At 40.0% G+C, this 13,689-nt stretch overlaps 3 protein-coding genes across 6 annotated transcripts; 2 read left to right on the forward strand and 1 right to left on the reverse strand.

Annotated features, from left to right (window-relative positions):
* The first annotated feature begins 131 nt into the window (after positions 1 to 131).
* Positions 132 to 4,851, forward strand: med22 (mediator complex subunit 22). 4 transcript variants are annotated; one of them, XM_050050434.1, is made up of 5 exons: positions 132 to 266; positions 511 to 664; positions 859 to 939; positions 1,834 to 2,042; positions 4,159 to 4,851. In XM_050050434.1, the coding sequence occupies exons 2-5, from the start codon at positions 542 to 544 to the stop codon at positions 4,349 to 4,351; spliced, it is 606 nt and encodes a 201-aa protein (XP_049906391.1). In that variant the 5' UTR covers positions 132 to 266; positions 511 to 541; the 3' UTR covers positions 4,352 to 4,851. The 4 variants fall into 4 exon arrangements, with proteins under 4 accessions (XP_049906391.1, XP_049906392.1, XP_049906393.1 ...); XM_050050435.1 differs by having other exon boundaries at positions 214 to 360; positions 4,165 to 4,851; XM_050050433.1 differs by having other exon boundaries at positions 219 to 360.
* c8h9orf78 (chromosome 8 C9orf78 homolog) lies at positions 4,848 to 8,937 on the reverse strand. Its single transcript, XM_050050431.1, has 9 exons — positions 8,752 to 8,937; positions 8,490 to 8,549; positions 7,748 to 7,799; positions 7,571 to 7,641; positions 7,346 to 7,423; positions 6,703 to 6,900; positions 6,391 to 6,527; positions 6,200 to 6,304; positions 4,848 to 6,018 (listed from the first exon to the last, which is right to left on the reverse strand). The coding sequence occupies exons 1-9, from the start codon at positions 8,826 to 8,828 to the stop codon at positions 5,921 to 5,923; spliced, it is 876 nt and encodes a 291-aa protein (XP_049906388.1). The 5' UTR covers positions 8,829 to 8,937; the 3' UTR covers positions 4,848 to 5,920.
* Position 8,938: 1 nt separating this feature from the next.
* nfu1 (NFU1 iron-sulfur cluster scaffold homolog (S. cerevisiae)) lies at positions 8,939 to 13,349 on the forward strand. The gene is made up of 8 exons (XM_050050432.1): positions 8,939 to 9,054; positions 10,997 to 11,097; positions 11,197 to 11,332; positions 12,004 to 12,070; positions 12,164 to 12,281; positions 12,385 to 12,448; positions 12,535 to 12,709; positions 12,943 to 13,349. The coding sequence occupies exons 1-8, from the start codon at positions 8,996 to 8,998 to the stop codon at positions 12,979 to 12,981; spliced, it is 759 nt and encodes a 252-aa protein (XP_049906389.1). The 5' UTR covers positions 8,939 to 8,995; the 3' UTR covers positions 12,982 to 13,349.
* The last annotated feature ends 340 nt before the right edge of the window (positions 13,350 to 13,689 follow it).

The raw sequence follows: 13,689 nt of genomic DNA on the forward strand, positions 1-13,689 counted from the left end.
TTGATTCATGCTAAGATAAAAACAAATAAATGTATTCAAGTCTAAAAATCTTTATGACGCCAAAAAATAGTATTACAGAGATGAACCAGAAACGTTTTTAGATGTTTTGTTGTTGTTAGTTCAGTGATACTTCGCTAGAGGGCGCTAACACACTGACACACCGGATGTCAGCCGCCATTACAGTAAGAAGAAGAAGAGCGGGCGTTTTCGTGTCTTGTTATCGTTTTACATTTTAACGACATTATTTACAAAGTATGCGGTGAGAAGTAAGTGATAACCATTACAGAACCTGTAATAAAATATATTTATGTAGTATTACATCTATAAAAACTACGTCAGCTAACGTTACACGGTTTTCTCGTAAGTTTATTTTGTGAAAGCACGCGCCTTTTCATGCTAGCTACGTTAGTTGTTTGCTAATCACTAACGTTGTGATGCCTTCACTGTTTTTATCACAAACTTAATTAGCTAAACGGATTTCTCTCTGTGTGTTTAACTTACTGGGAACAGGTAACACGCTGTGTGTGTTTTCCTGAGCACGATGGCGACTCAGAGAGTGCTCCCTCAGAGCAAAGAGACTCTGCTGCAGAACTACAACAAGAGGCTGAAAGATGACATCAGGTCCATCCTGGACAACTTCACAGAGATTATCAAAACAGCAAAGGTACGTAAATACGGCCCCTCTCGAGTTTCATGTTCATTACTATCAATGGGAGGCAGGAAATATTACAGCATAATTACTTCTCACTGATATCAGCATCACTCCAATCCCCTGTCCTGTCTCTTCACATTGTTCCTCTTTGTCCTCCAAATATTTGAGTATCTGTGATATTTCTCACGATGTTTTTTTTTCTCCAGATAGAGGATGAGACACAGGTTTCCAGGGCAACCCAAGCAGAGCAGGACCATTATGAGATGCACGTCAGAGCAGCAAACATTGTAAGCATTGCTAAAAAGGCATCCAGCTAATATTGCATTTAGTAGGGAGTGGGGAAAGATGAGAGAGGAGCACAGGAAAAGTCACTTAAATCTGCTTCTGATTAACTTTGAGTATTAATTTAAGATTGTCATGTTAGTTTGAGTAAATCACAATAAAATTGCAGGCATACACAATGTCTTGCTGCTTTCTGAAATGATACATAAAGCACACACACACAAGATCCCTTACAGCCAACAGTTCATCACAGCCCTCAGCTGTAGGGTTTAAAAAAATCATTTCACTCAACACTGTATGACAGTATTACATGTGACTTATCTATTGACTTCATATATGATGTCTATAGTGAGAAAAATTTTCAAACCTTATGTTTTATAGCTGTACCATTCTTTTGAATTGAAATACTGTAGATGTGGGGCGTTAGTGGCTTAGTGGGTAGAGCAGGCGCCCCATGTACAAGGCTGTTGCTGCAGCGGCCCGGGTTTCAGTCCAGCCTGTGGCCCTTTGCTGCATGTCATCCCCCCTCTCTCTCCCCCCCTTTCAAACTTACCTGTCCTGTCCATTAAAAAATGCAAAAATGCCCCCCAAAAAATCTTTAAAAAAAAGAAATACTGTAGATGTGCATCATTTATATGAACTCCCCAAAGTTCAGCCTAGTATTTTTGGTATCTTTGTGAAGTTTGAGATCTCCACTAGAATTTAAAGTTAGGTTTGAGTACAGTACGGCTGCACGGCACAAATTTGTGCTTGCTGACCACCTTGAAGCCCTGAGCGGTTTAGGATAAAGTGACATGCGTCACAGTCAGGTGACTGAGATTGTTCGGCTTTCTGTGAGGAGTGGTTACTTTGAAAATGGTCATTCATTCACACATTTCCCCTCTCTTCTGTTGTGTCAGGTACGAGCTGGTGAGTCCCTCATGAAGCTGGTGTCCGATCTGAAGCAGTTCCTGATTCTGAACGACTTTCCCTCGGTGAACGACGCCATCAGCCTCCAGAACCAGCACCTCCGCTCGCTGCAGGAGGAGTGTGACAAGAAGCTCACCTCGCTCCGTGACGAGATCGCCATCGACCTGTATGAGCTAGAGGAAGAATATTACTCCTCCAGGTACAAGTAGGCTCATACTTGCCCCCCATCCCACCGCCATCTAAACCTCTTGGGTTGAATTTATCTCATCGTCACATCCATACGGTACCATTCATCAACACAGTTCATTGCTAAGGGTCGTTGTGATGAAGATCATCTCACTAAGTGACTTTCTTATTGATTAGTAAGTGCCTTGACTTTTTTTCTGCTCTGTGGCATGTGTCATATTTGTTCAAAGTACAGAGGACTTCAGCAGGACTGCAGGTATACGACTGAATATTAGCTTTAGCTGTGAACTACTGCAGCTCAACATGTGTTTAAGAGCCTTAAATGCAGTTTACAGATGCAGTTTGAAAGCCAGATGGCTTTTCTGGCGACAAGGATAAATTTCCATAAATTCAGAACCGAAAGCCTCAGCGTTGATCCACTTCTGGGTTAATTTCTAAATGGCTATCAGACTTTTGGTTTCCTCGTCTGCAGCGTCCATTAGGCTTTAGAGTTTTTATCAAATATTGTCATGCACATTGGAGAGATGCATGGTTTGGTGGAATTTCAGTAATGTGGCCTTTGCTCCTAGTTTAGTTACTATAATATTTTAAATTGAAGTAATGACCAGAGTTCATTAAACCCCATGTAGGCAACCTCTTTTAGAATAATCACACAGTTAAAGAACTATTTCAGAATACAGATTTTATAGATGTATCATTCATTTTTATTGAAGATTATTTATATGTAATACTTAAATCATGAATTGAAATAATGATGACCTATATGGTAGATTTTAAGGATAGAGTTTGGATGAATGTTTGGCATGAATTGTAAAATTAGACATGACTATTTGCTGTTATTTATTCAAGGTGAAATCTGGAACTACTGAGAGTTTTTCAAGTAGACATTTTCTCCCTGTAAAAGCGATTTAGGTACCGTAATCATTTTGAATTGATTCCGTCCTTAAGACCACAAGTAACTCGAGCTGTAACCATGCGAGTGGTGTTAATCACACATGGTTTGGTTGTACTTGTGTACCAGATTGTGCCAGCTGTTCCAGCAGACCCAGAATGATTAAGAAATAAAGTAGAGACAAAACACTGTAGTAGTTTGTCTTGTTTTCTGTGAGAAAGTACTAAGGAGTGTCTCTCAGTCTTGTTTGGAGCATGCTGGGTGTGGGCTTTCCTTCTTCACTGCACTCGCTCTGCTTTCTCCTCCACCAGCAACTAATCACTCTTTTTGCTGTGGGGTTGTACAAAGTTCTTATCCATTGTCTGTGTATTACCAACAGTAGATGGCAGTCGGCATGCCCCCAATTTGGCAGGTAGGAGTACCACCACGGAAATAAAGGACAGAGGGCAGCAGCAAAACGTATTTTAGCCACCTGAATATTTGGAATATTTCCACCACTTTACCTTGCTGTTAGATAGCACTTTCCGTCAGGGAACTGAAGCCGTTATATCAATCTGTGCTCTCCTCAAAGCATTGACTGTGTTATTGTGTGACTTTGGATTTTTAAAGGGTTCGTTCAGATTCATCAAAGTCATGCAATAACACAAACAAACTGATTGAGACAGCAGTAGACCAGCAGCTCCAGTATTCTGTGAAGTAAAATTACTGTTTTTGACAATGGAGTCTGGTGGCTTTGAGGAGAGCATAGATAATGGCTTTAGTTCCCTGTTAGAAAGGGCTGTTTGACGGCAAGGTAAAGTTGCGATAACAAGCTAAATATGCTGACACTTAAATGATATTGATTTTTTTAGGTGGCTAAAATATGTTTTGCTGCTGCTCCCGTCCACAGCAGTACATTGTTCAGCTTCTGTGACAGTACTCCTGTCTGCTTCTTCAAACTGGGGCATGCTGAGTACCTCATACAACCCCACAGCAGAAAATCCAAACTATTCCTTTAAAATCATCAGTCAATACATCACACCTCTGACGACAGTATCTAGTAAATAAACAGCTGTTTTAGGTGTTGATCTAGCCTCCATTGCTTCTGCATAACCTCCACGCTTCTATCGTACGTGCACCTTCTCATGTGCTCCTCTACGTGTATGAATGTGCTTATTCTGACCTGCCGCTCTCGTCTGCTCCTCTCTTTCTGTGCTGCGCTGATTCTTTGCCTCCTACTGGTTTCTGCTCTGCAAAGCTACAGTCAGTGGGACAGCACTGATCTGCCACTGTGTGAGGCCTACCGCCGACGAGACAGTTGGGCCTCCCCAGGCAGCAGCTGCAGCTCTACGCAGGGAGACCGGGAGGATGTGGAAGGACCTCCTTCTCAGGAGACAAACCCCCAACACCACCTCAACGGACATGGGACGTCCTCCATAGAGAAACCATGAGGAGAGAAGCTGACGCTGATAGAAACGCCTGTGCTGTTTGTACTAATGTGGTTTGGCTGATTTAGTTTCCATTACACATTTTGAACTAGTGTCTGACTACTGTAACATGTCATGGACTGAAACTTGGCACTGAGGATTTCTCTTGCACGGACAGGTATTATGAGCAAGAAATACCTGAAAGTCACCATAATCAGAAAAATGACCTGTACAGTGTATCAGACGTAACATTCCCCTCAGTTTAAACAACTTTTTCCTTAAATTAATTCATAAATTTGTATACACTGACTTATATACTGTATATACAATGCTGAAGTAAAGGAAGTAGACAGCTTTATGAATTTGAAGTGTACCTTTGCAGTATTTCATTGCCAGTACACATTTTTTTATATTTTCATGCTGGACTTGGCTCAAGTGTTGAATGAGTGTGTTCTTACATTTATTTTGTAATGTTTTTTTTACTACTCTAAGCACTGGACACATTAAAGAACAGCTTAAAGCTTGTTGTTTTGTTTTTTTAATTTTCTGAAAGCCATAAGACATAATTCTACAACTAACAGTCAACATTTAATGATGGACTAAAAAGCAAATCTACCACTTAATTAATTAAACACTTGTTAAAGGGATAGTTAACCCCAAAAACTAAAATGCATATATTCCCCCTTACCTGTAGTGCTATTTATCAATCTAGTTTGTTTTGGTGTGAGCTGTTGAGTGTTGGAGATATCAGCTGTAGAGATGTCTGCCTTCTCTCCAATATAATGGAACTAGATGGCACTCAGCTTGTGGTGCTCAAAGCACCAAAAAATAGATTTGAAAAACTCAACAGCAATGTCTCTTTCTAGAAACTATGACCCAGTTACTCAAGAAAATCCACAGACCTTGTGAGCAGTTTCATGTAGAAACTACTTCCTTCCTACGGAACTACACCTGCCAAACATCACAGCGCAGAAGGAAGGGTGCATCTCCTCTCGGAAAAGAGGCTTGTGCTCATGACAGCTTGAGATGTAAACATTAATGGTGTCCTCCTCGGCTGAGCTGCAACATTAGCTAACTCAGTGGTGCTACGTGAGTAAGCAGTCGATGCACTCTTCCTTCTGCACGGTCAAACGGTTGACAGTTCTTACAGGAAAATGCTACTACTACACCACAGGTTCCATTATCTTGGAGAGAAGGCAGACGGCCAATATCTTCAGCCCTCTGCAGCTCACACCAAAACAATCTAGAGTGATAAACAGCACTAAAGGTGAGAGGAAAATGTGTTTTTGATTTTTGGGAAGAACTGTCCCTTTAAGATATTCCTGTATTCCTTGACTGGTCCTTGGTTATCAGACAATCCTGAGCCATAAAAGCCACATGGTTTCCTCGATGATGAAGAACGCACCACAGAGCAAATGTTCTGTATACAGAAAACCACAAGGAGCTTTTAAAATATGTACAAAATACTACACTGAAGGGTCTTGGTATTCCTCCAATCAATAGCTGTAGGAGAGAAGCAGTCTGCAAATCTTCGTGGCTCAGCTGGAGGCTTCCTCATGAGTAACTCATTCTTAAAAAAAAGTATCCAGCTCCTCAATATCGTCGGTTCATCTTCTTGAACTTCTCATAATGGTAGTCATCTGTGGCTTTTTCGTTGTTTGGACGTTTGCGGTAGTTTGGTGGCGACGAAGCTGTGGAGTAACAGAAGAAGGTATAAATCAGATTATAGGTTTCAGAAAAGTGGTAAGAAGCTGTTAAACTGCTTGTATTAACAATATTCCAAATTAGGTCACCAATGCTAGACAGTTTATACAAACACGTACAACTTTAAATGCTCCTGTTTCAGTGTGCTTGCAAGAAACAGTCTCTTACCCTCTGGACCTGGTTTCTCAGTGTCTCCCACACGCAGTGGCCTGGCCTTGGGCTCCTCTCTGTGTCTGTGGTGCCTCTGTGGTGCGTTCACATCCTCATGATAGACTGAGAAAAGACATTACGTATTAAACCAACCATCCACCTCTCATGCCCTTCTCAAATCCTAGTGTTTACAGATCAAAAGCACTCACAGCGGTTGTGTTGGACGTAGTTAACAGCGATGTTGGTGGGTACAAAAGATGTGCCGTGGTCTTTTTTCTTGTTCCTCTGTTCTGCCAGAAGCTTGGCTTTTGCATCCTCTGTCTGGATAATGTTCTTTATCTTTGCACTGTGAAGGAAATCACAGTAACAGGCTGTCACTAACAGAGCTGTATCATGTCTCTCAGCTAGTAACTGCCATGTCTCAATGCACAATGTCTTCCTTGCAGATTTAAAAAAATAGACGATTGTCGAAGACTAAAAAATTAATCTACAGGATCATTTAAAGAATCTCTTATACATACTCAATGCCAAGATCGACTTCAGGGATCCCGCTCAGCATCTGATTGGACAACATCTCCTCTGTCTTCTTGGCAGAGTTGACTCGGATGCTCTCAGGCAGCTCATACAGGTGATCCTCTGCATTCTTCACTTTAACTTTCTGTTCCTCGGCCTCCACCAAGCCCTTCTTCTTTTTCAGCTCTGTCTCAATGTATTTCATCCTGTGAGGGTAGATGTATGAATGAAATCAGGTTTTAAAATATTTCTGTGATGCACTTAATGAACCACTGTGTGTGAATATCCAACTGTGTCCTAAATGTTGGCGAACAATGGCAGGAAATTCACAAATCTTTCAACTAAATATACTGACCCAAGTCACGCATGTTTGCCCTCCACATTTAGATAAAGCAGGTGTTGAATATTGCTGTCCAAACTGTGGATTAACTCATGCAAACAAATGAAGAAGTAGGTGCTCTGGTTGAGGTGGTGATTGGAATTAACTTGTTCACCTAAGTCCCCTGGACTTCAGTCAGCACTCTCTGAATGCCAAAAAGATTGAGGTTGTGTGTGTGTGTGTGTGTGTGTGTGTGTGTGTGTGTGTGTGTGTGTGTGTGTGTGTGTGTGTGTGTGTGTGTGTGAAATGTGTGGAAAAAAAAGCCGACATACATGTCCGCATCCTCGTCTCTTCTGTTAGTTTCAGCAGAAAAGGAGGTGCCCAGGTTCAGATCCGTCTCCTCTTCAGTCCTGCATATGGAAAAGAGATAATCTCAAATTCAATCAGTGTCATATGAGATTACGCACATTGTTCATGTTGTAATGGCACACTAGTACATACACAAAATGTTAATTACACTGCATCAAAATGATTAAAGCAGTCACAGATTTACTTACATGTCCCTATTCCTGTCTTTGACTTTCTTCATGTCTACAACGCCCCCAGTCTTCAGTTTAAAAGGATCATTCTGTGAGAGAAAGTTTATTTTAATAACAAAATATTAAGCAAATAGAAAATTAAACACACATATGCTGGTTAATCAAAACAGATAACATTTCTAAAAGGTTGCTTACATCAATTTCAGCCTCTGGTGGCAGTTTCTCCCCGACCAACAGGGCTGTCACACTGAACAAAAGAGAAATATGAAGGTCAATTTGTGACTCATATATTTTGATGTTGTTCATTAGATTTTAGGTATAAAAACATGTTCATAGTTTGAGAAACAGCATTAATTATGTTAGGGACTGTTCATTATTTATGAGAGGGGACGGGATGGTGCAAAAATGGGGGAGACACGTCAAATATTTTTTAAGCACTGGGGAAGAAAAAATTGCCAAAATTACACCATTTATCACAGCCAGAAACTGTAAAAACAGAATTTATTGTTAGATTTTCATATTTCCGACCATCCCTGAACACATTATGTGGTACAAATACTTCTGTCAGAATAAAAAATAACCAAATCTGAGCTCAACATAATGACATGTTATTGAAATCACTTTTCCATATCTCATTTCAAATTTTGCCAAAAATAAAGCATTTGAACTAACCAGCCAGCATGCTCGACAAGAGTGATAAACTGAGGCTTTCTTCAACTCTATAATTTCATCTTTGACTTTTAACTTTCACACATCAAAGGGTAAGTTCTTAGGATCTAACAATTAATTTATTGTTGAGGGAGGGTGTTGCATTTTCCCCCAGTCACTCTGGGAGGCTCAAAGAAATGTATTTGTAAGTTTGGGGAGCGTCAAAAAAAGTCACATCCCAGCTACCCCTCGTCTGATAAGAAAGAACAGTCCCTTATATTCACGTTACCTGACTCCGGTCTGTCGTTTCCGTAAACTCTGAAGCTCTTTAGCCTCCTCCACTTTAGATCTAAACGACCAGGAAATAACGTGATGTTAGGTAAAAATACAACTTCAAATTAAAAAAACAAAGTCTGTTAATAAATATGTAGTTTTTAACTTGCTTTTAACTGATGGGGCAATTGGCTACGTTAGCTAGCATAACGTTAACGTAGCTAACGCTAGTATTTTTGTTCATGTCGTAGAGTTTTAATAAAGCTACTTAACGCTACCTGACTTCTTCGGTTGTCTCATCCTCCTCTACATCTGACGAGTCCTTTCTCCGCCTAAAGTTTCTGCCACACGGCATTTTTAATGCAGCCTGATAATGTTATTTCTTAGCTTTAGCACGACTACGTTTGACGATAGCAGATGGTTTGATTTCGAGGGGGTGAACTTTAACAGACGTACAATAATAGTGCGTCACTTCCACATATGTAATAGACAAGTTCCGGTTTTTAGGTAATCATAACAAACATGGCGTCGTGCAGGCAGGTCGGCAGGTTGTTGGGAGTTTCAGCATGGCTTTCGCGTCCGTAAGTTTACCTGTTTGTCAGTCGTGAAAGTGCAATGTCATGTAGCTTTTTTAATGCTTGTACGATTGCATTGACCCCTCAAGTACCAGGGTCTGGCTGACGTAAACTATTAGCGGCTAGCTAGCGAGCTAAGTTGCAAAGTGACGCAGAATAGTTATTAGGCTATGTGCCAGAGCAGCATGATATAATGAACGTTATTGTACTGTGTTAGCTCTTAAGACCAGAGTGAGTTAATAAAGCTTTTTTGACACCTTGGAGAGAAATGACTCTTAAATGTCGTGCTTCAAATAATTCTTTACAAGTCTAACAAGATTAAGTGTACAGATAAAGACAGCTCTTCAAGTTGTGATCTTTGTGCGCATCACTTGGACACTATAACGTTAATGTTATCTAAGCAAAGCTGCTTTATGTCTGTCATATTTCATGGGGACTGTGGGTGAATTGCAAGACAAATACACGAGTGGGTGGACTTCTTGACTCTAACTGGACTCTTCAGTACAGCTTTGATTTTGTGTTTGGACTCCTTTTGTTTAAAATGAAACTTTCTTGCGAGTCACAGTTCTCTGTGACTCATAAAAGTGTCTTTTCCTAAGTTGGACAGAAGGGTGGATTCAGGAACAATTTAAATTGGTCACATATATATATTTAAATTTTACATTTAATTCTTGCAACAGTTACTGTGATAAAGTAGACATTAGTTTACCTATTAAGACTTTTAGTACATGAAAGATTAAAGTACAAAAACGAAAAAAATGTTGTCTCCTTAAAATAACCCCAAATAGCTGTCAGAACAAAAGATTTAAATAAATATATAATATAAAAAATATCAATATGTATACTATATATATTAATATAATATATAATATAAAAATATTATTATGTAAAGTTCTAATACCAAAAATCTCGATTTTGGTCTCTTTGGCAGCACCTGCTGTGATGAGTGGGAACTGCAGTCCGTTTGTTGGCAGACTGCCTACATTGTCATATGTAATCGCATTTAGAGCACTGGTTATCCGGTTTGGGTAATCGTGCAAAGTTTGAATGTGGATGAAGGTGATCCAGTCTACTGTTGCTTTGAAAAAGCAGCACAAAAGTAAAACGGATTAGCTCATCATGGACAGCAAAACATGGGTTTTAACTCTGGATCATTCTTGTCCAGATTACTAATTTTGAACAACTGCGCCAAGAGGGGTTAAAACTTTTCTGGTGGGCACTGTTCTACACCAGATACTTGTCTATATATGAGCTTAATTTGTTGTGGCCATCATGATATATCGCACATCCATCAATTAGCTACAACCACTTATCCTTAAAGGTCACAGGGGCTGGAGCCAATCCCCTGACATTGAGTGAGAGGTGGAGTAACACACCCTGGACCAAGTTGTCAATTACAAGGCTAACACAAAGAAACAGACTCATATAACCCCTATGGACAATTCAGAGTCCCTGGTTAACCCAACCTGTATGTCTTTCAAGAATACATGTCCCAGCCTGCCTGCAGGTTTACACCCAGACATTCTGAGAGGTAACTAACCACTGCATCACTGTGCCACACATAAGATGTCCCATTGTGTATATCAGAATGTTTTAATTCCAGCAATCATGACATTCTTCATTTTGTCAGACAAAGGTGCTTTAGAATAAATACTGATCTATCTTATGAAGTCAAAAACAGACATGTATTGAGCATTTTGGCAAGGACAAGACCAATGATGACTATGGGACATAATATGTGCTTCATGAGTCGTTGCAGGGCTCGCTTGCTTATTGCCTTAATAATTGGATTTTGCTGTAAAGGAGTTTTGTGGGTTTTATTGGGTGAGTCAGATTCCTTGTTGAACCTGTTAGTGCCACACCCACAGATTTTTTAAGCATGAATTTGTTAAAGATGTGTGATTTGTGCAGTAGTAACTTTTTAAATCTCTCCTTTGTGTTGTTTCAGTCTTGCAGTCAGTGGATATCAGAGAGCCGGATTACACTGGCCTTCACATAGCGCAGGACTACCAAACAGATGGCCACAAAACCCCCATTGGGTTGTTCCTGGTTTGTATGCATGCAGCATCCTTGTGGTTGTCTGACTCGGAAAACACTGCATAATGACAGATGTAACTTTCTCGTTCTTTTTGTTTTGTCTCCTTTCAGGAAGGACGATGTTTGTGCAGACACAGGACACACCAAATCCAAACAGCCTAAAGTTTCTGCCCGGTCGTATAGTTCTTGAAACAGGGACTATGAATTTCGCCGGCCCTCGTGACGCACACTGCTCACCCTTAGCCCGGTATGTGACTTCTTACATACAAGGTCACTGAACTGAGAGTAATGCATCAGTTTCAAAGCAAGCATTGTGATGTGACATGGCAGGAAAAAGAACAGGTTGACTAACTGTGTTGATGTTGGCTGTGTTCCACTGTTTTACACCCACATGGATTGAAGCCATTTTTACTTACACTTGACTAAGTCACCTGTAAAGATTTATTCACCTGCTGTACCAGCAGCGTGAGAACCAAAGAAGTTCCTGTACTCATTTAGTAAAAAATAGCAGTAAGACTTCTGGGTGCTCCTTGGGTTGTCTTTGAGTCTGTAGTCATCGACCTTACAGCTGAGGACTCTGTTCCTTATAAAAGTATGAAACACTGTGTCTTCCAGTGAATGTTAGATTATGTTATTGTGGTTGCCTGATTGAGCTTTTACATGTAAATGAGCTTTAAAACTTTCATTTTCAACAGCCTACAATAAATAATATTTAAAGTACAAGTAGTAGTAGGAGTATAATACATGTATATATATGTAATTATCTACACGTGTAGATCATTTTCTTTCTGTTTTTAAACTTTATATCTATTATTGGTTTGGTTTGTATGGCCTTGTTTTTTAATAGTCGTGTCAAATTAACTTTGTAATTGATCCAGCACTTAACAAAGCCTCACTTAAGTTCTGTTTTGTCTCCAGACAGCTGTTTAGGATTGATGGAGTCAAGAGCGTCTTCCTGGGCCCTGACTTTATCACCATAACAAGGGTAAAATCACGTCGAGTTCATATGAGCCTCATAGTGTAGCACATTGTAATGTCATTGCTCACAATAGCTTGTTTTCTTTCTGTCTCTGTGCAGACTGATGAAACTATGGAATGGAAAGTTATCAAGCCTGACGTGTTTGCTGCCATTATGGACTTTTTCACTTCTGGACTTCCTGTGGTCAATGAGGACAGCGCACCTAGTCCAGACACAGGTAAGGGTTTCAATCAGCTGCAGGGAAAACACTGAAATAGATCGAATGGATAGGGCCAGCTATTTGTGAATTTATGCCAAGGAATTTCCAATTGTCTTTCCAGCACCATCAGATGATGACGATGAAGTAGTCGCAATGATCAAAGAACTGCTGGATACTCGAATAAGGTAGCTGCTTTTGAAGAGCTGTATCAGCATCTGTTACTGCGGTTTTCTGTCCTTTACCCACACATGTTTTTGTTCCTCTTCCCCAGGCCAACTGTGCAGGAGGACGGAGGTGATGTTGTGTATCGGGGTTTTGAGGACGGCATTGTTAAACTGAAGCTGCAGGGCTCCTGCACCAGTTGTCCCAGTTCCATTGTTACTCTGAAGAACGGCATCCAAAACATGCTGCAGTTTTACGTCCCCGAAGTTGAATCAGTGGAGCAGGTTTGTTCTCCTGCTTTGCTGTAAACAAGCTGTAAACATGTTAGAGCAGACAACACAGCACAACAGATGTTTTATGTAATATAAGCACTGTAATTTAAAAAATAATTGTTTGTAATTTGATAGCTGTTCATATTGGCCCTGTCATTACTCATAATTACCATCAACAGTCAGTGGAGGAAAAAAGTCTGTGCTACTTGTAAGTGATCGCTGAAGTTGTAATTTTATTTCCACAGGTGAAGGATGAGGATGAGGAGGAGGCTGCCCAAGTCTGAACTGCACTGAAACCCCATTTACACATTCCTCGCTCCCTCGGCCACCTCCTCAATGCAAGCCATAGTTGCAATACAGTGAGCTGGTTTGTATCATAGCTGTGTGAGAGAACGCATCATCATCATCATCATCATCATCATTCATCCAGATGTTATTATTGATTTTGTAGCTATTATCTGTACAATGACAGTATTTTAAAACATGGAGACAGAAGAGCGCAGTCATAGGAACTGACGATTGTAGAGCTGAAAAAAATTGTATTTATTATTTCACATTGCTATACTTTTTGAATCAGTCACTAGGCAAAACCGCATTGAACAGGCTGAAGTTACATATACTGTATGTATATTAATAAAGTTTGTTGAAATAATTTATGATGGCTGTGCAGTATTTTGTTGTGTATGTGGAGTGAATAATTTATATGTTTAATATCACAGAATTGCAATTTCCAAGCCTCTTCCAGTGCAAACATACAAGATTACGGTCGCTAGATATTACTGTCACAATCATACTGTTTTACTTTATTTTTTTTCCATGAAGATGTTATTTTTGACAAACGCAAAGAGGTGTATTTGTTGAGTTGAATTACAAATTGAATATTTGGGCCTCTTTGTCAGACTAGTCTAGCATTTTTCTGAGGGTTGTGACATCTTAAACTGAGATTATTGTAATATTTCTGAGACTTAGGGGGTTTAATGACAGAAAGAGGA

This window comes from Epinephelus moara, chromosome 8, assembly GCF_006386435.1.
Source record: "Epinephelus moara isolate mb chromosome 8, YSFRI_EMoa_1.0, whole genome shotgun sequence".
Classification (NCBI taxonomy): Eukaryota; Metazoa; Chordata; class Actinopteri; order Perciformes; family Serranidae; genus Epinephelus; species Epinephelus moara.